The sequence below is a fragment of the Coenobita brevimanus genome, chromosome 22 (assembly GCF_032717465.1).
Source record: "Coenobita brevimanus isolate Jiangsu-jjx chromosome 22, ASM3271746v2, whole genome shotgun sequence".
NCBI classification, from domain to species: Eukaryota; Metazoa; Arthropoda; class Malacostraca; order Decapoda; family Coenobitidae; genus Coenobita; species Coenobita brevimanus.
In genome coordinates this window covers 4,237,501-4,263,341 of record NC_136975.1, presented here as the reverse complement: position 1 = coordinate 4,263,341, position 25,841 = coordinate 4,237,501, and the positions used below count along the sequence as shown (strand labels likewise).

The 25,841-nt window shown below is 40.2% G+C and overlaps 1 protein-coding gene across 1 annotated transcript; it reads left to right on the top strand.

The window, feature by feature from the left end:
* Positions 1 to 442: 442 nt before the first annotated feature.
* On the top strand, positions 443 to 22,586 carry LOC145392358 (sialin-like). The gene is made up of 12 exons (XM_080266759.1): positions 443 to 470; positions 8,314 to 8,514; positions 8,705 to 8,805; positions 9,153 to 9,221; positions 11,413 to 11,568; positions 13,960 to 14,047; positions 14,515 to 14,735; positions 15,165 to 15,314; positions 16,051 to 16,183; positions 17,312 to 17,467; positions 18,228 to 18,313; positions 22,365 to 22,586. Exons 1-12 carry the CDS (start codon positions 443 to 445, stop codon positions 22,584 to 22,586), a joined length of 1,611 nt encoding a protein of 536 aa, XP_080122885.1.
* Positions 22,587 to 25,841: the final 3,255 nt, after the last annotated feature.

Below are 25,841 nucleotides of genomic sequence, written 5' to 3'. Positions count from 1 at the left end.
CTCTCTCTCTCTCTCTCTCTCTCTCTCTATTCTCTCAGGTTACATGAGCGCATTGCTTATCGGACGAGTTACCCCCCTCTCCCCTCTCCAACACACACACACACACACACACACACACGCACCCTGACCTTCAGTCCTCTCCTCTCCATTTCACAATGATGCTGTTCATACGCTCACGAACCAGTGGCTATACGAGTAGTCGCTGATACCCACGTCTGTGCTGAAGGGAGGTAGTCTGTCTGCTAAAGGTTTCCCTTTAACACAAGTAATCTTTGTGATACGAATGCTGAGTACACGGGATTAAAATAAGGAACTGAAAATATTTCCTATTAAACTTAGATCTATGTGTATTAACTCTCCGTGCGGTAGGTCACCAGACAAGGATACAAAGCCTCCATCAGCAGCCTCTACAAACAGCCATTCCCAAATTACAAACACTGTGATGGCAGCGACGAAGAGAACGACATGTGGTAGGTCCAGTTTTATGTTACCTCCCCTCTGTCTGTCTGTCTGTCTGTATGTATGTATGTCTCTATTTTAAAATTCATTCATATTTGGCTATAAAGTGTCTGGCGACTGTATGAGTAAAGGAAAAACATACATGTAATATTTCTTAAACGTAACATAAGGTTAGATGACTTTACATCACAGTCCCTGGTGGTTCGTCAGATACCCCTCCCACACACACAAAATTTAGGCTTCATTATTACAAAAACGGTAACTATGAACTTCCATCTAATACACTGTTACCGACATCTCATAATACGGAAAAATATTACTTTTTTCAGCTTTGCGGAATGGCAGTACTGTTACTCAGATTGATGGTAATGTTTATAAATGTCTCACTAATAACTTCTACACACTGTGATTTCCATTTCTTCATGCATAATTACAAGATTTTATTGAATAAGTTTGCAGGTCACACCCACCCACCCACCCACACACACACACACACACACACACACACACACACACACATATATATATATATATATATATATATATATATATATATATATATATATATATATATATGTATGTATGTATGTATGTATGTATGTATACTAGGTACCGGTAGTACATTGTCAATGGACGATACGTGAAGGACTTGCATAAACAGTTCTCTTGAGATATATATCCACTCACTTGATGTAGTGCTGCCTACTTCTTCCTTAGCCTTTATCATTCTTTTTCTGTGCCCGCCCTCCTCTCTTCCTATTTCTCCCATCTTTCCTGTCACTTATCGCTTTTCTTTCCATTACAGGTGGCTTTACATTGAGTGACAAGCCAAATGGTTTCCTGTTAGCCAAGAAACCATTTACAAGGCTGGGTGGTAACCATATAACCAAACCATACGTGCTCCCTAAGTATCAACAAGTGGGTTGGTGGAGGATTAGTGCCCCTCCCTGTAAATCAAATAACTCAAAGTCAAATGGCCACCCCTACGGGATTATGGCGTCTGGCAATAGATAGATAGATAGATAGACATTATTAACGGTTTATCATAAGGCTACACTAACGATCGTATTCTAATGGTCCTTGGAGATTTCGTAACACCTCTTTCTTAGCGATTTATTCTGAACATTCATTATCCTCTTGCACGCTGCTGATCCAAATTAAATCGATATTTAAATGAAATAAGTGCAATTGAAGAGTTTATCAAAGTGTATTTTGCAGAAAAAATCGCTAAGGAAGAAGTGCCACGTTGCTTCATATGCCCTCTGGATTACGACCTTTCATTCATCAAAGAGAACAAGAAAAAAAAAAATGTTTTCCCTACAACACTAACGTACCAGTGTCTGAATTATTTTCTTTAAGGGTAAAGGTGTAAGCAAACCCTAATTTTCTGAGGTCGGTTAGGTAACAGTTGTGAGCGTTCGATGTGTTTAGCTTGCATGTCACATTAGAGTGCGCATTTACTGGCGAGGCAGTGAAGCTTTACTTTCTTCGCGGGATCAACAAATGACTGTCAGAGAGTGGGGGTTTGCCTGACCTTAGAGCTCACAGTTTTCATGGTACGGTGGTGTAGTTTTGTTGTTGCTGGAGTTACCAGCCCAAAGAACGATACGTGATGAGTATGTGAATTTTCTTTTATAGGTGACAGGTAATTATCAGTTAGCTCAGTATTGCTTTTAATGTACATCGATGCACAGGTGATGGAAAAATTATGTTTCAGGATATACGAAGCACAAAGTTAATAGCCGCAAAGATATGTAGGGCTTACACAGGATACAGCTAAGGAAATAAGATGAAGATAGTTAATTCATTGATAGCTGAAGATACATCTGCAGACAGGTGAATTTTGTTTGGCTTCTTCGTCAGAACAAGCTTTTCAAGATATTATAGATAAGACGCTGATAATCTGAACAGCGATGATAACCAGTTCAACAATGGCGTATTCAAGAGCGTTTCCTGCGGATGCAAGCTCTCCAAAGAAGAGAACAACGCAAATCCAGATATGATAAAATTATGATACCTGATACTGGCATGTAACAAAAATTAATTTGATAAATTTTTGTGCTGACAACCATATGGGATGATCTTTGTCTGACTCCTATATATCAGTTTCTGTAAGGGTCGGTGGTTTTTCCCCATACTTCTTCTGCAGGCTATCGAACAGCACTCTCTCCTTCTCAAACCATCATTTCTTTTCCTCAGTTATACCCAGCTGACTCAGACCACTGATAACAAACATTGTTCTGCATCTTCCTGCTAGCTCGAAAATCATTTCAGAACCAAAAATGACAGCACATGTGTGCGTAACAGTCTAACTTGCACAGTACTCGTGCTCCCCGAAATGAATCTTCTGGATTCTTCACATTCTGGCTACGGCTAGCCTGCCAGTTTCTGATTCAATAATTATATCGGCACTGTTTGCATATCCTTGACGCAACTAGCTATTCAGATTTCTTCCTTTTTTCTTTTTTCTTTTTTAATATCTCACCTCTAAAGATGAAAATAATCCTTCTATTTCTCCTTTATTTTAAATGTTCAGCACCGCCTTGAATTCTCCTCTTCATTCACTGATCCAGCAGGTGAACAAGCTTACATATTTTCTATCTTTAATGATCTAGGGGAGCTTATACGACACCCACTAGTATCCCTGATGGCCTTGGAGAAAGTTCCATCATACCTGAACTTTTCCTAACAACAAAATCCTCTGCTTACTCGTGCACTCTTTCTTCTTGGCTGTGGTCCTCCAGTCATAACTTTATTTCAGTAATTTGTCCTGTTGCTCCAGTAAATTTAGTCTGTTGATTCTTCCAAGAAGTCAAGTGACTTCTGCTGCATTATGGTAGGCTATAGTTGACTGGGTGACATTTCAGTATTTCTTTTACAATCTTTGTAATGAATACAGCTTCTGTAGATAAGAGCTGTCTGAGTTTGCTTCTGCGCATTGCAGAGTTTATCCTCTCGGATACGAAAGCATTCATTAATTTTTCTTACCTTTGATTAATAATATAAAGCTTGGTTTAGTTATGCAAGAAAGAAAGAAACTAAAAAGAAATGATCGAAAAACAGCTGTGTACAATGTCGCACCTGACATATCTGATAAAAAATCAGTCACTTGAGTACCCTTTCCAGATCCTGTAACGCAAGCACGCAAACACTTAAGAGTTAGATATAATTACCTCGCCCGGACGGAGTCCGACGAGGTGTTGTTTTTGGTCGTTTCTTTGTTTGTTTGCTTGTTTGTTTGTTTGTTTGCTTGTTTGTTTGTTTGTTTCTTTGTTTGTTATCAACATTTCGGAAAAACAGCTGAAAGAAATTATATGAAATTTTCAGTATATGTGGGCACTGGTCTCAAAAGAAAGTGATTAAATTTTGGAGGTAATCGAGTGATCTTGAAAGGTCAAAATCGAGGTCACGGATTTTCAATGGACTATAACATGAAACCGGTTGAAACTAGAGACGTTTATTATTAAGAAAATACAGGAATTCGTAATATGGGCTTTCCTTGAGTGACCTTAAAAGGTCAAACACAAGATCACGGATATTCAGGGGGCCATAACTCGAAATTCGTTGGAGATAGATATTTACTATTATAAAGACATAGGAAGTCTCATATGGGCTTTTATTTGGCAGCATCACCTTTGACCTTGAGTGACCTTGAAAGGTCAAACACAAGATCACGGATTTTCAGAGGGCGTAACTTGAAAACATTTGCGTCATTACCTTAGACTTTAATTGGGTACCGTACTGACACTAAATGGCAGTTCCGTTCCAGTATTTAACGGCATTAAAACAACTGATGTCGGCCAAGGTTTGTTGTGCCGGGCACCACTTGTTTATTTTATGCCAAGTGTGTAAATAGTACTGCAAAAAATATACTTGAAATGATTTTTATATGCATTCCTCTGCAAAAGTTCTGTTCTTCCTCCTGACCATTAGTAACCTATAAATAACAGCATTATAGTTCGGGCAAATTTCCATGTAGTCACTACAATTCATATTGTAAATTACGCAGTTAATTTTAAGTACTGACATTTTTAGTTACCCAGCCTATTATACTATCATGACCTAATGAATGGCAGGAGGAGGAACAGAACTATTTCAGGGAACAATACACTAATATTAAATCTTACCACCAGAGTCTAGTAATTTCTTCCTGCCGACAACAAACATAACTGCTTAATCAACAAGTGAATCTCAAGGACATGAGGGATATAAAAGTGTCATGCAGAAGAACGAGTTAACTGTGGTGAACTGCATGTCACTGATCATTGTCTCTGCTTCATTCTGATATGCAGTAGAGAACGGGAAGTTTCGTAGGGGTAGGAGTGCAGTTGTGGTCAGAACTGATATACATTTCTATATCCATTTTAATTGGCTGATTGTGTGTGTGTGTGTGTGTGTGTGTGTGTGTGTGTGTGTGTGTGTGTGTGTGTGTGTGTGTGTGTGTGTGTGTGTGTGTGTGTGTGTGTGTGTGTGTGTGTGTGTGTGTGTGTGTGTGTGTGTGTGTGTGTGTGTGTGTGTGTGTGACCCAATGAAACGAGATTATTCACTTCTTACTCCACTAAGGGAAGTGTTTTATATGTACAATATTCGTATTCGCATCACGTCACGCACTGCCGACGGGACAGATAGTTAGCCGTGTTATGGCCAAGACAACTGTAGCACTCCAACCCAGTTAACGCAAGGACGATTTTATTCAGCTGAGGAGTCATAGGAGCTTGAATGTTATTAATATTCTCTCATGGTCGGAACAACTCAGGTATTCTATTGTTAATACCAGATGATTTTTATTCAACAAAGAGTGAATCATGTGAGTCTTAGAGTGTTATAGCTCTTTCATGTTAACTTGGCCTAGATTTTTCGTCCTTTTGCTGCCTGTTTCGTGAACCTCAATGGCAAAATAGGACAGTTCTAAAGCTGACATCCTTTCCATTTCACTGCCTCATCACTAGCATAATTTTGTTGTATTAATCTATTCCTAGAACACAGAATTTACGATGGAGATATGGCAGTTTTAGGCCAAGTTAGAGTAAAAAGGGTATAGTAATTATTTCGGGGGATAGCGTCAAAACCCTGCTTGCGTAGGCAAAAGTCAAAAGAGCTTTGGTAGCTTAATCAGAACCACTAATTTCGACGCAAATACCTAGTGTAAGCATCTCGGATCTGCCACCTGTTAGCATACATTTACAGTGACACCAAAATACTAGGTTATCATTCCCTTGAAGGCCCATAACCTTCACCTGAACCTTACGTTTTTCCCTGGACACACCCCAAAACTTCGCAGGCGAGGTGCTTACCACTAAAGATATCACCGTCAGACAAAATCCTCGCCAACACAGCCCGTGAACCACTCATGTTACCAAAGTGTCTGATTCTAGGAACTTCGACACCTACGAAACCGCCTTCAGCAAAATTGCCACAGCCCACAACAGGTGACCAACTTACCATAGTTCCCAGCAAATTTGTTCCTACCACAACAACAACTCTCACCGCCCTTCCTAAACCAGCATTATAACATACACGCTCAATCTGACATAAATAAATACAGGTCATTTAATCCACATTGTTGGGCCTCTCATGTAGCTTTTTTTTTGTTTTGTTCTGTGGAAAAAAACTCATTCAAGGCCACGCAGAGCAGGAACTTGTCAAGGAAATCTATGGCATGGCATAAGCAAGTCCTCAGCGAAATCTTTGTTTATCATACGTCTTCCTTTTAAAAAAGAAGAGTTGTGTTACCCCTCGATTCTGTGTCGATTACTGGCAATAACATGACTGCAAAGTCACGAACATACGACACCTTCCCAGAGCTGATGATTCACTGAAGGCTCTGCAGAGTTCTAAGTACGCTTCCATCGGTGGCCTATGGTCAGGAGACCCGGAGGCCCTTTATGAGGCAGATGGGAAGACGGCATTTTGCCACCAACCAGAGCTGACTCCTCAGTTTGATCTAACTAAATGGAAAACAAACACACATGTGAAGAGAAGAAGCCCAAATGATCCATTCAGCATTTTGCCTACAGAGTCCTCTTCAGGAAACGGAAGAAGCCAAAACAGCTGAAACGTTGAATATACAGTATACCTGGGTCCTTTCCCTGCACTTAATGTTTTCCTCCATGCCAGTGTGACCCACGCTATATCTTAATATGTCATTAAAACTGCTTTTGCAATGGTCCTGTCACGTTCCCTTGTATACTGCACTGCAAGAGTTCTCCTGAGAAATGTGAGTATGACATGCCTGGATAACACGAATGTATTTGACTTTACCCGGCACTCTCAAGGCAATGAAGTAATTAATAGGTACGAAGTAGTGGCCCTGTTGCACTGCTAATGGGACAGATGTTATTATAGTTGTGATTTGGTAGACTTACTCTTAGTTAATATATCTGCGGCAAAATATTCACTGGCGGGCCTCACACCCTAGGCACCGCTTCCACTCTGACAATGTCAGGTGGAAAAATCTTCACAACAACAACAACATACGTTGATATGAAAACGACGTAAACAGCACAAAAGGGACTGTTCAGGTGTAATATGCAAAATAAATTGCTTAGGACGAGGTACAACGAAACCTCCTCTGTGGTCAAGAATAAGACAAACACATGATCGATCGTTTCTCACATTCGAATGCAGTCACAAAGGCCTGTATTCTCGTCGGGTAAGGAAGCCCTTTAGCATCTCTTCCTAAGAGTTTTATTTTGTTTATTAGTCCTTACTATCCTGTTCTGTTTCATTTAAATAATTACAATACCACTATTTTTAGCATAAAAAACACACAAATTGATATTAGCTAGCCGTATCCAAAAATAAATCGCTCCAGAAAAGGGACTGGGGAGCTTCCTAGGCCGACGAGAATAAGGACCAGTCACAACAGCCGCTTCATGGGTAGGGTATACTTCTAACCACTGTCCCCATGATTCTTCATGTGGCCAGTGACTGAGTTTACAGATGAATATCCACAAGACATGCACGAGAGAATAACAATACTGAAAAAGTACTCGTATCATTACAAACCAGAGTATACAATGGATCAGTTCTTAAAAGAGTTATCAAGATTTTCTGAACTTTCACTGTTGTTCTGCAGCTTATGTTTAACACAGAATGAATGTTAATTGTACATTATTCTAAAACTATGTATCTTAATTCACAGATTATATACAAACCCTGAGAGGAGTTAGATTAATCTGCAAAAATTTGTTAACATAACACCACGACCATACACGCATGGGAACATATTTTACTCGCTGAAAAACCAACTGAAACCGTGACTATACTCTTTTCTCCTCAACCTGGCCCGGGTTTTCTTCCTTTTGCAGCTTATTCCACGTAGCTCAGTGCCAGAATGTAACATTATTCTGTAGCTTTACATCGTTTCCATAGCACTTCTTAATGACTAGCATCATACTGTAATGTTAATCTCGAATTACAGTCCGGCTTTCACTGTAGAGTTGGCAATTTTAGGGCAAGTTAGAGTAAAAGGAGAATAGTATGTCAATACATTTTCGGAGCGGTTCTCATTCATTTTTGAAAGGTTGTCACCGCTGGCGTGAGTTCCACTTCTTCCACAACCAAAATGTTATCGCAGTACTTTTAACTTTTCAACTACCAGTTAGCGAGATTTTACAGTTAATGGAAGGAGCGCTTACATTTTTCTATAATATTGAAAAATAATTTATTGTGAAACAAATTTATCCTGCGACATTAATCATACATATACGTACGATAGGAGAGATCTTCGAGGACGTTAGCTTTCAGAATGATTATTTGTTTTAGACTGTTTTTTAATACTGGGTGAGAAATGTTGAAGTACAATGCACTTGATCGTCATTTGATACGAATTGTATTATGTTGTGTCCTCAGAGGCAGTGCCTGCCCGCGTAGCCTTAGCGTTACTGACGTCAGCCGGTGTGGTGGTCCTCTACATTCTTCGAATCAACATGTCCGTGGCCATAGTGGCCATGGTGGATATAACGCCTTCCCTACAGGATACACAGAACTCATCGCTGTCTTCAACCGACAACAATGTTGCTTATTGCACTGTCCAAATAAATGTCAGTCCTAGTTGTTTATTCCTTTGTGGTGGAGGTATCATCCATATGCTGTCTTGAACTGTCAGAAAACATATGCATACAGTTCCACAAGACTGGAGAAAAGAAAGAGTTTCTTTCGTTCCACTAAATTATTCAGATTATTTATTCACAGGTAAACAGATCCACTGCCACAGACACAGGTGCGAACGGAATTCAGAAAGAATCAAGTACAGCACAGCGAGAAGACTACCTGGGCAATTATTACTTCAACGCGACGGCAGTCAAAGCTGAAACTGATTCAAACGATGATCTGAATAATAAGGTACAGCATCGTTACAAGGCAAGTGTAATAAACAGTGATATATTACAGAAATTTGTGCATTAATGCATGCAGATATTAATTATTTTATAATTTTGGTTTACATACACTTGTCGAAGAACACTGAATTTACGATGAAAACTTTCATGGCTATTGAAGGAGAGGATAATAATGGATGCATAATTGAAACGAAGTGTGGTTCAGTCTTTATTAAGTTTTATTTCTGCTTATGCAGCAGCAGACCCCTTTTGAGCCAAGCTAACTCTTAAAGAACACGCATTTTATTTTTGCGACAAAGTCGTTTTCACACTATGCAGTTGGTCCTAAAAAATATATATTTTTCCATTCAGATGGAGCTGACAACAGCGCAACGAGGTCTGGTTCTTGGTGCATTCTTTTATGGATATTTTGCCACAAATGTGAGTTTTCTGTAAAGGTTGTAACGTTACAATATGTCCAGTCCAGTTCACAAGCACCATTGATAAGCGAAGTCACAGAACCTTCCCACCTCAAATTTCATATCTGTTGTTGTTATCGGCCTTAATTGACCCTTATCTACCATAGTGGTCCTCCATGACAATACTACTAAATGTAGTAAAACAAAGGTAGACCAGGCTCCTTTAGCAACAACCTTCATAGTATTAAACCTTCAGTTCATCTTTAACACATCAACCCACCCCAATCGTCGATGGGAGACTAATCTTGCTTGTCTTCGTTTGGGTCATACCCGCCTTCCTCATGGTCATTTAATGAGCCATGACCATCATCCCCTCTGTTCACACTGTCACTGTTTCATAACTGTCACATTTTTCTTGCTTGCTCCTCTACACTCCAACACCGTCTCTCAGCTTTCCCCTTCCTCTTCTCGCTACCTCGGCCTCCACTGTTTGCTGATTTCCTAGGTGACTTTCCCACTGTCTTTGTTTCCAATATTATCAAATTTCTTATTGCACTTTACATGATACATTTAATTTAATTATTGCCCCCACTCACTTCTGCCTAAGTGTCATGTAGCCATATTATGATTTGGTGCTAGTTCTTTATTATTCCTTTTTTTCCCTCAGGCTTCTTTAGGAGTGAGGCAAATAGTTTGCTTCAAAACGTTGCCTAGTACTGTTCGTTCTTATATCCTTTTAAATAACGACCACTTTATGCCCTAAATTTGCATATGCAGCTTTTAAATTTAAACTGTACTGGATTCACTGACTCTGCTCTCCTGCCAGCATAGATTCTTTGATAATGTGATGTGTGTGCCCGTTTGTCTTGCTCTTTTTATACGTTGAAGATTCGACTACAATTGTACAAGGTATTGTTATTGTTTCCGCTTCTATATACTGTACCTCATTCTCTCTCTAATAAAACTGTCAAGAGTAGGATGCAGCATAGATTCTTAAACTAAAAAAAGGCAAATATAGGCCATTAAAATTCCTCTTCCTCTTTCTCTTCCCTTTCCTCTTCTTCTTCCTCTTCCTTCTCCTCTTTCTCCACCTCCTCCTCATCCTCGTCTTCCTCTTCCTCTTCTTCTTCCATCTCCTCCTCCTCCTCCTGATCGTCATCATAATAATACAAACTTTTTCAGGTATCTCAAAAGTAATGAGGTTAAGCTCTACATGCAGGTACGCGAGCCTGTCACTCATGGTATCAGTAGCGATTCCCATATGGCACTTGCTGGGTCGCCACATTTCTTCCGCTCGAGTTGAGAGAAGAGATGCAACTCGTCATTTGAACCTTCATCCATGGTTTTTCTTTGTCGGTTTTCGTCTTTTCTTGCCGTCCCAACAGCCATTATTTTCTTTATCTTCATCACACCTTCTCTTTTTTTTTTTCCTTTCTTCCCAGCGTCGGCCACTTTTCTTTGTTATCTTTTCTTTAATTTTTTTTCCTCCTTCGTTAACGTTAACCACATTCCTTATCATCATCAAATCTTCTCTTTGTTAGTTTCTTCTCTTCCTTCCCTGACGTTCATCACCTCCCCACTGCATTAAGGTACTTCAAAATAATCCTTCTCCACATCAAGGGCTTCTCCATTAACCTGCTCCTTGCACTCTCTCTCTCTCTCTCTCTCTCTCTCTCTCTCTCTCTCTCTCTCTCCACAAGCTACGTTACCTTTCATATGAGCCATTATTGGGGTGTCCTTTAGTTTTCCTACCACTATACACACTTAATATCTTCCATAACCTCTCTTTGTCTTTGTTTCCTGCTGGAGTTTTTTTTTTTTTAATTCAAGTTCTATTATACAGGCATCACACACAGAAAAAAAAGAAAGAAAATAAATGTAAAGATGTCTTTTGAGGTAAAAAAGCCGTAAAGTGCTAAACGTATCACTTCCAGTTTTACAGCGACATTGAATAAAGTTTAAGTTAGTTTTGGAATGATAAGAGCAACTGCATGAGTATATAATATTGCCAGTATTGAAGTGTGACTTCACTTGATATAATTAACTAACAGCTATTCATTACTTCTAAACAAACTGAGGATTCTCGACTTTCAGACATCATCCAACTTTGCACTGTGTAATCAGTCATTGTATACACTCACTCATTTTACCACCATTGTCATTTATGGCATGCAACAAAGCTTTGCCATTATTCTTACACTGTTTTGCCCTAGATCCCTGGTGGACGACTAGCAGAGATGTATGGAACGAAGAGAGTGTTTGGAGGTGCCATTCTTATTGGTGGCATTCTCACTCTCTTCATTCCCCTCGCAGCCAAAGTTCACTACAGCGTGCTGGTTTTACTTCGGGTACTGACAGGACTTGCTCACGTGAGTATACGATTACTTATGAAGTGGACCGAGCTCTTCTTGAATAGACCAAACAAATGCTTGCATGTTTTTACGTGGAATATGTAGTTGCGAGGCACTCTCAGGCTTTTGTGCTCCTCAGACACACTTTATTACACTCACCTGTGCCAGCATGAGACACCTGTATCATTAAACCTGTCCTTTATACCAACACTTGTATTTATAGTTACAGTCCACACTCTGCTGCATTAATACTGCTTAAACACTAACACAATTATTACACACTCTTCTGTTTTTAAGCAGAACCATGTACAGGCTATCCGCAGACGATTATATTCGCCTTAAGTAGAGTGTGTGTGTGTGTGTGTGTGTGTGTGTGTGTGTGTGTGTGTGTGTGTGTGTGTGTGTGTGTGTGTGTGTGTGTGTGTGTGTGTGTGTGTGTGTGTGTGTGTGTGACCAAACGAGATCAGTACTTGATATGAGAACGCATATGGGCTCAAGGGGAGACTTGTCTTACCGTTATGTACAGTAGTGGTATCAACGACAGAAAAAAAAAAAAGTTGAGTATAATAGGGAAGCGGGAAAGCTACAAGAAAGATATAACTTTGGAGCGAACGGAGGAAGCAGAAGGTGTGAGTATGGTGTTCACAGATAAATTTTGTGCCCAATGTGAGGTGGTGTGAGGGACTGGGGAAGAGGTATGTGGTTAACAGCGTGGTGGAGCGAGGACGTGACAGACAGACAAGTAAGGAAATTGGAGAGTGTTGTTGTGTTGATGAGAATGGAAATTATTAGCAGTACCTTGAGATGGTTTGGCTCTATGTAGAATGAATAGAGAGTGAGACACTGACTGGGAGAGTGCATGCGCGTGAGGTGGAGGGAGAGAGGAGGAAAGGGAGCTCAAGTTAGAGGTGAAAGGACGGACTGGACAGGTAGATTAATAAGAGTGGTGTTTGATGGAGGGAGGGCAGACCGACAGCGGAGGACAAGATGGCGTGGAGATTCGTTTGTGATCACTCTTAAAGAGATTAAGGCGTCTGGTTATAGATAGACAGGCAGATCAGATAGACAGACAGAAGGCGTCTTCTCCACCAGTGAGTTCTAATTTGAACTAGAAAACGCTCAGAAAGAGCATACCTCCGTCAATGCCATTGCCATTATTAAGGATCCGGATCCGTATCCGTGCATATAGGATCCGGATGCGGATCCAGATCCGTCCCAAAATTTAATAAATTCTTTCTTGGTCCATGGCCCACCTTTCCACAAAATTTCATTGAAATTCATTTGAGACCTTTTGGAGATATTGTGCGGGATACTCCGGATTTGGATCCGGATCCGGCCAAAAATTTAATAATTTTTTCCTTGGCCCATGGCCCACCCTTCCACAAAATTAATCAAAATCCGATTATAACTTTTTTTTAGTAATCCCGGATCCAGATCAGTGGATATAGGACCCAGATTCGGATCCGGATCCGGCCCCAAATTTAACTAATTCTTTCTTGGTCTACGGCCCACCTTTCCACAAAATTTCTTTGAAATCCATTGAAAACTTTTGGAGATATTGTGCAGGATATTCCAGATCAGGATCCGGCCCAAAATTTAACAATTTCTTCCCTGGACCATGGCCCACCCTTCCACAAAAGTTCATCTAAATCCGTGCATAACCTTAGGGGTAATCCTGCTAACAGTTAAACAAACAGACAAATAACCGAACGCGGGGTAAAACATAACTTCCTTGGCAGTGGTAATAAAGTCATCTAGCAGAATCAAGAGTATATTATATGAATGCCTGACCATACTGATGGGGTAACGTCGTTCAATAAAATCTTGCTGTCCTCAAAGGCATTTATTCTGCTTACGAGAGACTTGAAACGACAGGTCTTGGATATAATCTCACTTAAAAACCTTCACAGATTTAGCTTCTCCCTGAGTTGAGTAGAACCGTTTGAAAATAGCAAGCATTTATTTAAAAAAAAAAAAAAGACGTCTGATATTAGAATTATTAACTCTTTCATTCTTGCGATGTAGTTTTGTATTTTTTTTTTAACTGCTAATTTTTTTTTTCAACTTGGGAAAGGCATCATGCTGGAAGTATGGGTTAATGAAGACCCCCTCCCCCCCGGGTCAAAAAAATCTCTCCCAGGTTGAATAGAACCGTCTGGCAGCAACAAGAATAAGACCGTAAAAGACGACCACATTGATTATATTAACCTTCTCATGGTCGAGACAACTCTAGTATACCATTTCATTTAACACCAGACGATTTTGTTCAATGGAGTGAGTTATGGGAGACTCTGAGTGTTAATCCTGTCAAGGCAGTTCCAATAATTTGATCCAGCTAACACAAGACGATTTTACTAAACTGAGTGTGAATTATTCGAGCCTGAGAGGGTCTGTCCTGTCTGTCTGTAGGGAGTGGTGTACCCGGCTATGAACGTGATGGTGGCCCGATGGATCCCGCCCCTGGAGAGGCCACGGTTCATGTCCTTTGCCTACATGTGTAAGTCAATATCAGCCTTTGTTTCTTTTTTCTTTTCTCCTTTCCTTTTTGATATTTGTGTGGTAACTATATAACCAAAAGGACGCCTGGTGGTCCATGGATTGAGGTGCTTCACTTAGATGTGCCCCATGAGGATTAACGTCCGAGGGGATGGATGTGGTTTACTGTACAGTTCACAGTGCCACTCAGGGAACTTCAACTGGTCACTCTCGCCCTAAATGTGTGGGATAAGCAGCCTTGATTAGGGCAGCTACACTCTTGATGATGCATTAAAAGACTGAATGGGGTATATTTATGCATGGTACCTCTCTCTCTCTCTCTCTCTCTCTCTCTCTCTCTCTCTAAAATGTATATATATTAAAGATAAACTTTATCAATTAATTTTTATTTATTCATTTACTTGTTTATTCATTTTTCTTCAGCGTCACTCATAATGAAGCCCTAACCCCTAACGCGTACGGTTTCAGCCAACACGGTGGGTACGGTGGTCACTATGCCACTGTGCGGTCTGATCATCGCCTGGGTGGGGTGGCCCTATGTGTTCTACTTCAGCGGTGGCGTGTCGCTCCTGTGGGTCCTGGTGTGGGGCCTCCTCATGCACGACACCCCGCAGCAGCACCCACGCATCTCACCAGAGGAAATGGCACATATTTTACACGGCTTGGAGGAGGAGACCAAAAAGGAAAAGGTAAGGTCCGACTGACGTAGGAGAGAAAAGGAATTTAACTTTCCTTCACCCCCCCCCCCGCATTCTGTCTGTCTGTCTGCCTGTCTCCGGATCTGACACGAAGAAGAGACGCAGATTCTACGGTGATTAGAGGAGATCAAAAAGGAAATGGTGTGGTCTAGTTGAGGCAGGTGAGGAGACAGAATAAGATTTTCTGTCTGTCTGTCTGCCTGTCTCTTAATGGTTCCTAAGGCTCACACATGTCACCGTTTGGGCGCTCATACCCTCCGTCCATACTGAATTCAAGGATGGGCTTTTTCGTTCAGGACTCGTATGATGCTATGGGGGTAGGGGTGTTTTGAGTGTGGGTAGTTATTATGCTACATGAGAGAGAGAGAGAGAGAGCAATAACCTATCCTCTGTTTTCCTTCCTACCGTTCTCTTCACCAGCCCAGCCGCACCCCGTGGCGCAGCATCATGACCAGTATTCCACTCTGGGCCACCACCTTCGCCCACATCGGCAGCATGTTCGGCTTCAACCTCCTCCTCACACAGCTGCCCACATACATGGCCACCATCTTGGGCTTCTCCATCACCAATGTGAGTCAAGGATTGCTTAACTCTTGTAGTTTTATGGAATCCTCCGATGATACTACCAATGTATGAAGAGCAAGCATTTTTTATGGCATTGTTACACTTCACTTTCAAGAGTGCATGTAGCTGATTACAAGAAATTACTTGGCCAATTTCGGGTATGCGGGCGTAGCGTATGTCCGGCTCAGGAAAGACACCCATGCCCTACGTAGACCAGGGTCACCTTTGGCCTGGTGTAACACCCGTTAGCACACCAAAAAGGTAGTAGATGGATGAATACCATCGTCCTGGAAGGTAGTACCGTGGGAGTAATGTGGAGCCAAGGTACGGTAACTGGCCTTGCACAACACTCCTAGGCTGGGAATTCAATGACTTTTTCCAAGTAGCCATAGGCCGGATTGAGACAACTACTCATATACCGTATATCTCTTATGCACACATCATTCACTTGGGAGCTATGTCTCCTCCAATTTTTCCTCGCCTGGCCATGTGGAAGGACCCTGTTCCGACCCGACCCTGTTCCGACCCTGGCGAGGCAGAGTCTGCTAGAGAAAGGCGGGTGCTTGCTTATGGTTAATGACTCTGCTCGGCTAGACAGACCGGGGTAGCGCAACAACAACAACAACCTGGCTAATTTTCTGGCAGATATAAACATCCACAATATTATATAATGTGAAGTTAAATCAGTGTCATGGAATTATGTACACTTTTGTAATGTCGCATCTTCTTACCTGACTTACAGAACGGGTTCCTCTCTGCTCTGCCTTTCTTGGCCCAGTTCTTAGGTAGTACTGCATCAGGTTTATTGGGCGACTGGATGCTCACACGAAAATACATCACCGTCAATGCTTCCAGAAAATTATTCGCCACCGTTTGTGAGTATTCTAGGAGATATATTATTAGGTGCTGGCTAAAATAGTGTGAATGCTGACCAGATGGTTTTTAACCCAATATTAAAACACAAAACACTTGGGTTTACCTCAAGCTAACTGTATTGTACATATATTTCTTTCTATCCTGCTACCTCTTATAATGATGGTTTTGGCTCTGTTATCTTTTACTGTCCACTCAATATCTTGTGCTCACTGTTCAGAAGTAACCATCTCCAATTATCTCTCGATCATATTCGTGTTCATGACTGTTATGCTTTCGGCTATGGCCGTGTTCTTGTTTACTTTTGGTCAATGATATTCTGACAGGATAGCAATGTTTTCTATTCATTATTCTTATCCACTGTGACCTAATATACTATTCACTACGTGCCCTGGGTACCCTCTCAACATTAATACTGTTTTGCTTTATTGTTAGTTACTAGTACCGAAATACTGTACATAATAAGTATTATTTTTCTTATTTCTGTCCATGCCGACATTGTTGGTTTTATGTCTTATGATGGACCACCTTTCGATCTGAAATACCCCCGGCTCACCCCAGACCCCCAGATGGGCACGTCTCGATACGTCTGATGGGTCAACTCTCCTTATACATGGCCCTTGTCCCGTGCCAGTTGCAGTCATTTCCATACATCAAATCTTGTGTATCTGAGTATAATGGATAAGTGAGACCATGTGTTAACTGTTTCTTCAGAGATTCTTCTAACTGTATTTGTCGGATTTTGACCAAAATCACCACAGATATTTAGTCAGTGCCTTAAAAGAGTTCAAAGTGTATGAATGTCATCCTTCCCATGACCCCCCCCCCCCTCGCGTCCTCATTTACTACTCCCATCAAAACAACTGATGAGCATATCTCGACAGCTGTGTTATGGGAGAACAAAACAGTTGAAAGTCGATCCGTTTTTTAAAACTAGACAGTATCTATTAGTTCCATGCATGAAATTTGTACGTTCATATGTCATAGCACAGATGGTGCCGTGTTAGAGCTGATGTTTCCTGATTGTTCAGTTAAACTATATTTAGCTATTACTCCTTGCAGTATATGATGGGATTAATATGGAAACTAACACAGTCTAGTTATTTTACCTTCCTGCTCTGTGACTTTAGCCTTGATGCTGCCCGGGCTGCTGCTGGTGGTGGTGGGCTACACGGGCTGCCATGCTACCCTCGCCGTTGTTTTTCTATGTCTGGGCACGGCCGGCAGTGGTGCCATATGCTCCGGACACATGGCCAACCACCTCGACCTTTCACCTAATTTTGCTGGTAATAACACCCTTAAAAGAAAGGTTTGATTTGTTTCGGTATGTCTAAGCAGTTTATGTGTTGATGATTTTTTTTCATGACGTATTCATACTTTATGCAGGAGGTAGGAATCAAAGGATGACAGTTTGCAAGGCTCTGAGGTGGGAGTGGCCCTTGATCTGGGCCTAGACCTTGTTACAGCAGGCCCGCCATTCATCCTTGCCCTCTATTCAAGTGGCATCTTGATCAGGATGATATAGCAAGCCTGACCATCAGTGTTGATAAACTGATTAATTAAGCTACGTCACCATTTGGCGCAAAAGATGTATGCTCTATATAATTCAAATTTTGCCACTAACTAGTGATTTCTATGTCCTTGATACTTTTCAGCATTAGTGTTCTCTCTTTTAATTTTTTATTTTTCCTGAAATGCCTACTTAATAAACTCTCATGATAGGTATCCATATTTGCAAACGCAGTTTCTAGCTCATTTACAGTGATATTGCACTGTGGCCCAACATCTGTAAAAAAAAATGGTGATGGGTTTCTTATCAGTAACAAATTTATTTTGCATCAACTGTTCTTTGGAATGACTGTATTCATGAATCATGAACTGTAAACTATCCTTTACTCGGCATGCCTGATCTGTGTCATGTAACTATGTCCGGTTATTATCTCTGGTATCGTCACAGCAAACCCATAATAATGTACTGTACAGTAGTCTGTGTGGCTATCAGTACATCACCCAGAGCGGCCTAACCAATGCCACTCGCCGTTGCAGGCACCATCATGGGCGTGAGCAATACTCTGGCCTTCATGGTGTCCATGTGTGTCCCTGTTATCGTGGGAGCCATGACCCCTGACCAGGTCAGTTTACTAAAACGTATTGTACAGTACAATAACAAGGAAGGTAAGTACGATAATATTATCGTGAATGGTACTCAGATGTACACTCAGATAAAAAATGATCTTTACACTGGTGACCTCTACATACGTGTGTGAACGAAATGTATTTGATGTAATCGTCTGTATGGTTGGTATGCCTTGGTGAGATACGGACGCACACAGGTGCCGGTGAGATTATACTCTTTCCACAGGACTTTGACCCACACCCAGATATTCAATGGCGTTAGTGTAAAGGTCATTTTTGATCAGAGTGTACATATTGTTTCCAACCATGTATAGGCATAGTAAAAAAATTCTCCCTCTCCCAACTTCCTTCCGTTCTGAGATTATGTAAATATTCTTCCAACACCTATTACAGGATATATTTTTACAACCTTTCGTGTGCACATTATAGCCGAGGAGAAAGTTTAAACAGTAATATACTTCTTATGGAAAAAGAGCTGGCGGGTGACTCGTCTTGTTGGCCTCCCATCTGAGAATGTGGAACTATCATAATGGGGTATATATACGGTGGTCCATATATAACCTTTCTTTTCCATTGCACAGGGCAATTTCTCATGTGTTGCGGGAACACCTCAATTTGCTTTAACAGTATTTGCATACTTTATTCATTTCACACTCCCACTGCCATAACCATGCTCACACCAGCAGACTGAGCCGTTCCCAAAACACGTAAGATACCATTAAGCGAGTTCCTAATGAAGTATTATTTGCGGATCACCCTGCACTTTATTCTCATTTTTCCAGTGCCCTCCGCTCTTATTTTGTAATGAATGATCATACTGGACATGTCATGATCTAGCTACATAACTGAGCCCCTCACAAATGAAAAAAAAAATAAAGAAAAAAATGGCATAAAGGCAAAATGTGACCGGCAGGAGAAAAATAAAAAAGGTAATACACGGAACATTTTCAGTTAACTACAGTAATTCTAATGTTTACCTTTATTAAATTTTGGGTGTTAGTGGCTGATTTTGCATTTTTAGAAAGTTGTATGACCACAAAAAAATACATTACACATTGGGATTTATATCATCATTTGGTTAGATAAAGTTATTAAGCATGTATGGTAGCAAACGGTGACGTCCAGCATCAAATTACTGGCCTTTTACCACATATACATTCCAAAATTTACATAAAGATAACACTCATATGTAGGTTAATTGTGCTGAAACTGAGAAGGGCAGGCTGGGTCGATACTAAAGGAAATTGATAAAGGTTTGCTGTGGCGTGGCTTGAACAATTAAAGCTAAAACGTTTGAACATCACGAAAGGCCTATTGGGCGATAGGTGAGACTAATTTTGTGATGAAGAGAAAGGCATGTTGGGATCTGATTTCAGTGAGAGGGGAGAGTTATGAGAGGTCGGCGCTGGTGAAGAAAGGTGAGACACAATAACGGATGCGTGGAAGTGATTTTTGGCTTGAACAGTTAAAACTAAAACGTTTGAACATTACGAAAGGCATATTGGGCGATAGGTGAGACTAATTTTGTGATGAAGGGAGAGGTGGGATCTGATTTCAGTGAGATGTGAGAGTTATGAGAGATCGGCGCTGGTGAAGAGAGGTGAGGCACAAGAATGGATGCGTGAGAGCGATTTTTAGGCTCTTCATTCAAACAGTTTTTAATATTTATTTTTTATCTCTCAAGACAGTTTTATTTAGCTTAGATGTGACTTTTCGAAACTGAGAATTAGATGAAGCCTTAATTAATCCATCTACTACTGCTGACCATTCAAAGTTAAAGTCTGAAGCAAGAGTACCGTATAAGTAGTACCTAAGTCGTAGAGTTTGACGGTGGGTAGGGGGTAGGAGGCATGTACGGAGGATTCAAGGGGAGAAGAAACCCGTGGAGAAATGTCGCTATCATTACCACCACTCTGCAGACCTTCTTTAGCGTGAGAAACTACCTGATAGGGGGGTGAACATCAGTTTACACACAGCTCAGTTACATAGCTTCACGGCTGAGATAAGTTCGTTAGGCCAGGTGACAGTGGCTTATCTTCTTATATCTTAAAGGTCTGCGGATTTCAGCGCTTTATCCAAGAATCTCAAAGTAAATAAATAAATAAAAAATATAAATGCTGCCCTAACCCCCTAGTGGACCTAACTTACTCGTAAATTAAGGCAATTTTACTGTAACCTAATACTTTTCAAACCCGTATTTACCGCCATGTTGCAATTTCCCCACAAGGAAGGTCCACGGAACTCCAGGTCCATGGAACAGAAATATTTTAAAGGGTTTCCTGTCCAGAAAAGGTGTGTGTGTGTGTGTGTGTGTGTGTGTGTGTGTGTGTGTGACAGTTCACGGTAAAGTGTATATGCATCTGCATAGCCTGTCTGTTATTATTTACCAACTATGGAAGTACAAAAGCACAATGTACACTCCCCTCCCTCGCTAACTGATGAGTGCCATACCTAGTTACCAGATAAGCAAGAGAGATTTACGCATCTTGTCATTTAAGAGTATACGAATTTTATTACAGCTGCGGCAATAAGACAAATTCTGGCCTAGTCAAATACAATCCCTCTGATTCAAGGTGGCAGCAGAAAAAGTAGGTAAATAAATAAATAATTAAGTATAATAATAATATGGGCAACTTTGGCTAATCAGAGCATACCATTTACTGACAAAGATTTCACTCACATCCTACAATGCTCACCCTGCCCAGCATTCAACAGACAGGAGTGAAAGCTACAGCCTAGACATTTTAGATCCGTAGACATTGCTTATGGTTGTGTGAGCAGGAGAAGCAAAGGTTAAAGTTTACGGCAGGGTATTAAAGGTACAACAAACATGTGTAAGCTATTATTGCGTAGACAGTACACTTCACGATCAATAACACACACACACACACACACACACACGCGTATGTAATCCAAATATATCTTATGAAGTTTTGCAGACTTTACTGATCTTCCAGAAGACCAGCCGACATGTAAAAATATGCCCGCTAATACCAGCCATGTATGGATGGTGGGTGTTAGCGCCGAAGTGGTGACATGTGAAGGTGTGTAGGAGGACTACTGGGCTTTGGGATATGCCCTGAAGCCTTTGCCTGGAGTCAGACATATTAAAAAAAAAAAAAAAAAAAAAAAAAAAACTTTTGAATGTATTTACGAGTTATGCATCTATTTTGGAATAGTTTCTGCTGTATTTCTCATGTTAGTATCCCCTACAGAAGCCAAGTGACTGAAAGATGAAGAGAAATGAAATGACTGTGACACAGACACAGACACACACTCGCTGGCTCAGTGGTAACGTTCTCCCTTACTGTCTTTGTAGACGGGAGTTCGTGCCTCGCTTAATGTTGCGAAAAGTTTCACTGATGAAGCGAGTGGATATTGTCCCCCTTCAGCAAGGGGATGTGTGTGTGTGTGTGTGTGTGAAGGTCACGGCCCTTGCCCTTGGATCGGACTATATAAGCTCTCAGTTCTCTTCCGAGAGGGTAAGAAGCTGACGATCACGCCCCCATCAAGTAATCCTGGCCGACCCCGTGCAAGATCTAAAGTCTTCAGATCTTGGACCAGGTGAATGACACACACTCTCTCCCTCTCTCTCGATACCTTGACGCCAGTTCTGTTCTCACATTACTCCCGCTGTGTCGAAAACTTTACGTAATAAGTCGCTGATAGTGCGGCTTACAAACCTTCCGTAATTTTTGACATAATCCTCATAGGTGTCCAATACCACTATACCTCTTTTAACTTAACTTGGCACAGAATTTCGTCCTTTTCCTGCTTATTTCGCGTAGCTGAGTGGCAGAAGAAGACAATGCTAACGCTCTACATCCTTTCCATACCACTTCTTTGTGACCAGCATCGTGTTCTAGTTTTAATAAGTTACTACGACTCAGCATTCAAGGTGGAGAGATGACAATTTTAGGCCAACCAGGAGTAAAAAGAGTATAGTAGCCTCCTGTCCTCCACACAGGTTATGATACTTGAGAGCCCATATGCCTGATAAGATAAAAATGAAGCCTTTTGCCTCCAACCTCATTCTCTCTATTCCAGACGTTGGACCAATGGCAAAGGGTGTTTTGGCTGGCAGCTGGCATCTACATCGTCAACTGGCTTATCTTTGTTGTGTTTAGTTCCACGGACATCCAATCGTGGAACTACGAGGAAGAAGAGCAAGGAGGAGAGAAGGAACATGTGAAGGAGGCGGCGGAGAAACTTTTGACAACTAAAGAGGCAATCTTGAATGATAATCAAAATGGTGCATGTAAGGCGTGAGGACAACGAAGTAAAAAAAATAGTAGGGAATGTATATAAATTTGCTAAGAATGAAAACACTAAGAAAGCGATAAGTACAATCCATGAAAATAAAACTAATAAAGAATTTCATTTAAGACGCAAGAATAATACGGTAAAATTATATATTTATAGTGACATTTGTAAAAAGGGACAAATGTATATTCTTTTTCTATACAAAAACATATAATTGTACATGACAGCTTGGTTTTTATCCTTTATTCTGTCCTTAGTTCAATAATGGTCAGATGATACAACTGTTATTATCAGCTGGCAAATGAAAAAACACACAGCAAGATACAAAGACAACAGATAAATACAGTACATTCTGTGGATAAGGATCAGTAGATACTGACTGATATGACTAAGTATATTATGATAGTTACAAATGGAAGTATTGAGGGATTATTTTTCTTTCTCTGTACCTTTCTATTTATCTGTCTATATGTATCAATCAGTCAATCAATCAGTCCGTCAATGATTCAATCAATATATGGGAGCCGACCAGATCATTAGCCTCAAGAAGAAAGTTCTTGGGAAAATTAATATGTTTATGAAACAGTATGTGTAATTAAAAGACATAAATAAAGCTGCCAACATCCCAAGGGATTGCAGGATGGATAAGAAAAGAAATGAAAACAAAAGAATATAAAAGAAACAATATTCGGCATTCAAACAAGCGATTGTCTCCACTCCTCCTAGTAGATATTGATAACCTTTACGGGTTCTTGTTGCCACCTTTCACTTAATATGCTCCTGTATGATTTTTTAACGTTTGACCCCATAAAACCCTTTCAAAGGCCTAAATCCAAAAATGGTAAAGCTGTCTGGGAATAACTGAAGCAGGGAACAACTGTACGAAGCTTGAATTGAATTAGTGAAGGAATGAAGGAATGGCACCAAAGTTTAAACGTGTTTGGAAGAGAAAACAGAAGAACGTAAGAAGAATGAGGAAGCAGAAAGAAACTGGGCAAACATAGCATGATCTGAAGTCTTTAGTGGAGTCCATACATATATCAACTTATGTAAGACCATCCGAATCGGTCAGGTAAACTCCAATTATGTAATCATGGTATTCGCCTTGGAAACTTCTTATTATTACCCTTCAAGTTAAGGGCTAAACTGTCGGAGGGGGATTGCGTAACATCTTATTCTAAAAGACGAATTTTGCCCATAGCACCTTAATATTCTTTAGTGTGTTACCGAAGGAAATCATGTCGAATTTATGGAAGACATCAATAACGTCCAAAAATATATTAAGGTATAATAATGGAGATAAGTTGCTGTGGGAAAGATGCTATTTCTTTCATGCCACCGAGAATTGGGCCCGAGATGAGATTGACTATAGCAAGTTTCTATGACTCCTCTCTGGTAAGTCAAATTTGTTTATGTAGGAAATATAAAGCGAAGAGCAGCAGGTGGTGGCGACCATCATTCATTCACTTGATGTAGTTCGACCTGCTTATTCCTTCATCTCAATCTGTGTCTACCCTCCTCTCTTTCTATTTCTCCCATCCTTCCTCTCACATTTTATTACTCTTCTTCCCACTTCTGGTGGTACTATACTGAGTGACAAGCCTAATTGATTACTGTAACCCAGGAAACAATTTACAACGTTGATTGTTAACCATATAACCAAATAACTGAGTGATGTGGATCCTACTATCGTGCGCTTGACAACTGAATGGAGAGACGCAAATAGGAACCAAATGTCCACATTCTCTCTCTCGCTTCATATTCAGCCGTAAGGAAACATCGGTTCACTGCTCGGGACCATCCTGCAGGGTCGATGGCTTGCCTGCAGTTGATGGGTCTGCTCGGACAAGCAGACCGGGGAAGCTTAACAACAACAACAAGGCGAAGAGCGATGATTATTATATTAATTACGAGAGACGGTTGAACATAAACTTGTTAATCCGAGTCGTGGGGTGGGTTTCTCAACCACTTTTACGATCGATTTTCTGTCGTAACTTATATATTTTTCTTTTTATTGCAGGAAGAACTAGAGATAACTGGAGGATCCTACACCCTTTTCTCCTTGTCTTTCCTCCAAAAACAAATCTGTTACGAATGGGAACTGATCAATGACTGTAACTGCTTCACTACTTAGACATGTTTTGCATTCTGTTATCGCTATCACCAGACGATTTACAACACTGTAGAGTTTTCTAGATGCAGGCATGAGATATAGCCTTCCTTAACCTTTAGACTGCTTGAACTTTGTCCCAAGATAAATAAGATCGTCTGGAAACAGCAAAAAATAGAACAGAAAATACATTATGGGGCTGAAGGTGTTAATCCTGGGCGTGGAATGTTCCCGGCCAGTATATCGCTGAGGGCTGCATATATCAAGATTACGGCGCCTCTTGCGAAGACTAACAGAGCGGCTAGACTCGCTGCGCATCTGCCCGTTATCAGTGCTATTTTTGTGCATCGACATTCTCGTAGTCCTACTGTCCCTTCATTCATGACAACTCGTTTATCTTAGATTGTGCTCTCACAATCATTTGAACCCACTTGTGTCTAGGGTCCTTTAGTTAATCAAGAGGGGAACCCTGAAGTTTGAACGTATGAACTTTGTTACTAAGCCGATAGACGCAGGGGGGTACACGATGTACCATTCCAGCAAAATCCCACGCTCCGCAACCCTGAGCAGTAATGATTTGAAGACCACGTAACATTTTGTTGAACTTAACTATTGTCATTATCATTACACTAGTCGTGTTATATATATATATATATATATATATATATATATATATATATATATATATATATATATATATATATATCTGTATATCTATCTATCTATCTGTATATATATATATATATATATATATATATATATCTGTATATCTATCTATCTATCTGTATATATATATTTATATATATATATATATATATAAATATATATATATATATATATATATATATATATCTATCTATCTATCTATCTATCTGTATATATATATATATATATATATATATATATATATATATACCTATATATATATCTATATCTATATATCTATATCTATATCTATATCTATATCTATATCTATATCTATCTATCTATATATCTATATCTATATCTATCTATCTATCTATCTATCTATCTATATATATATATATATCGATATCTATATATATATATCTATATCTATATCTATATATCTATATATATATCTATATCTATATCTATATATATATCTATATATCTATATCTATATCTATCTA

Bases quoted from the DNA above. Each gene is read 5' to 3' on its own strand.
- LOC145392358 (XM_080266759.1), top strand. From the start codon at position 443: ATGGCAGCGACGAAGAGAACGACATGTG. The intron at 471-8,313 runs GTAGGTCCAGTT...TTGTGTCCTCAG, and splicing joins GACGAAGAGAACGACATGTG to AGGCAGTGCCTGCCCGCGTA. The intron at 14,736-15,164 runs GTAAGGTCCGAC...TCTCTTCACCAG, and splicing joins AGGAGACCAAAAAGGAAAAG to CCCAGCCGCACCCCGTGGCG.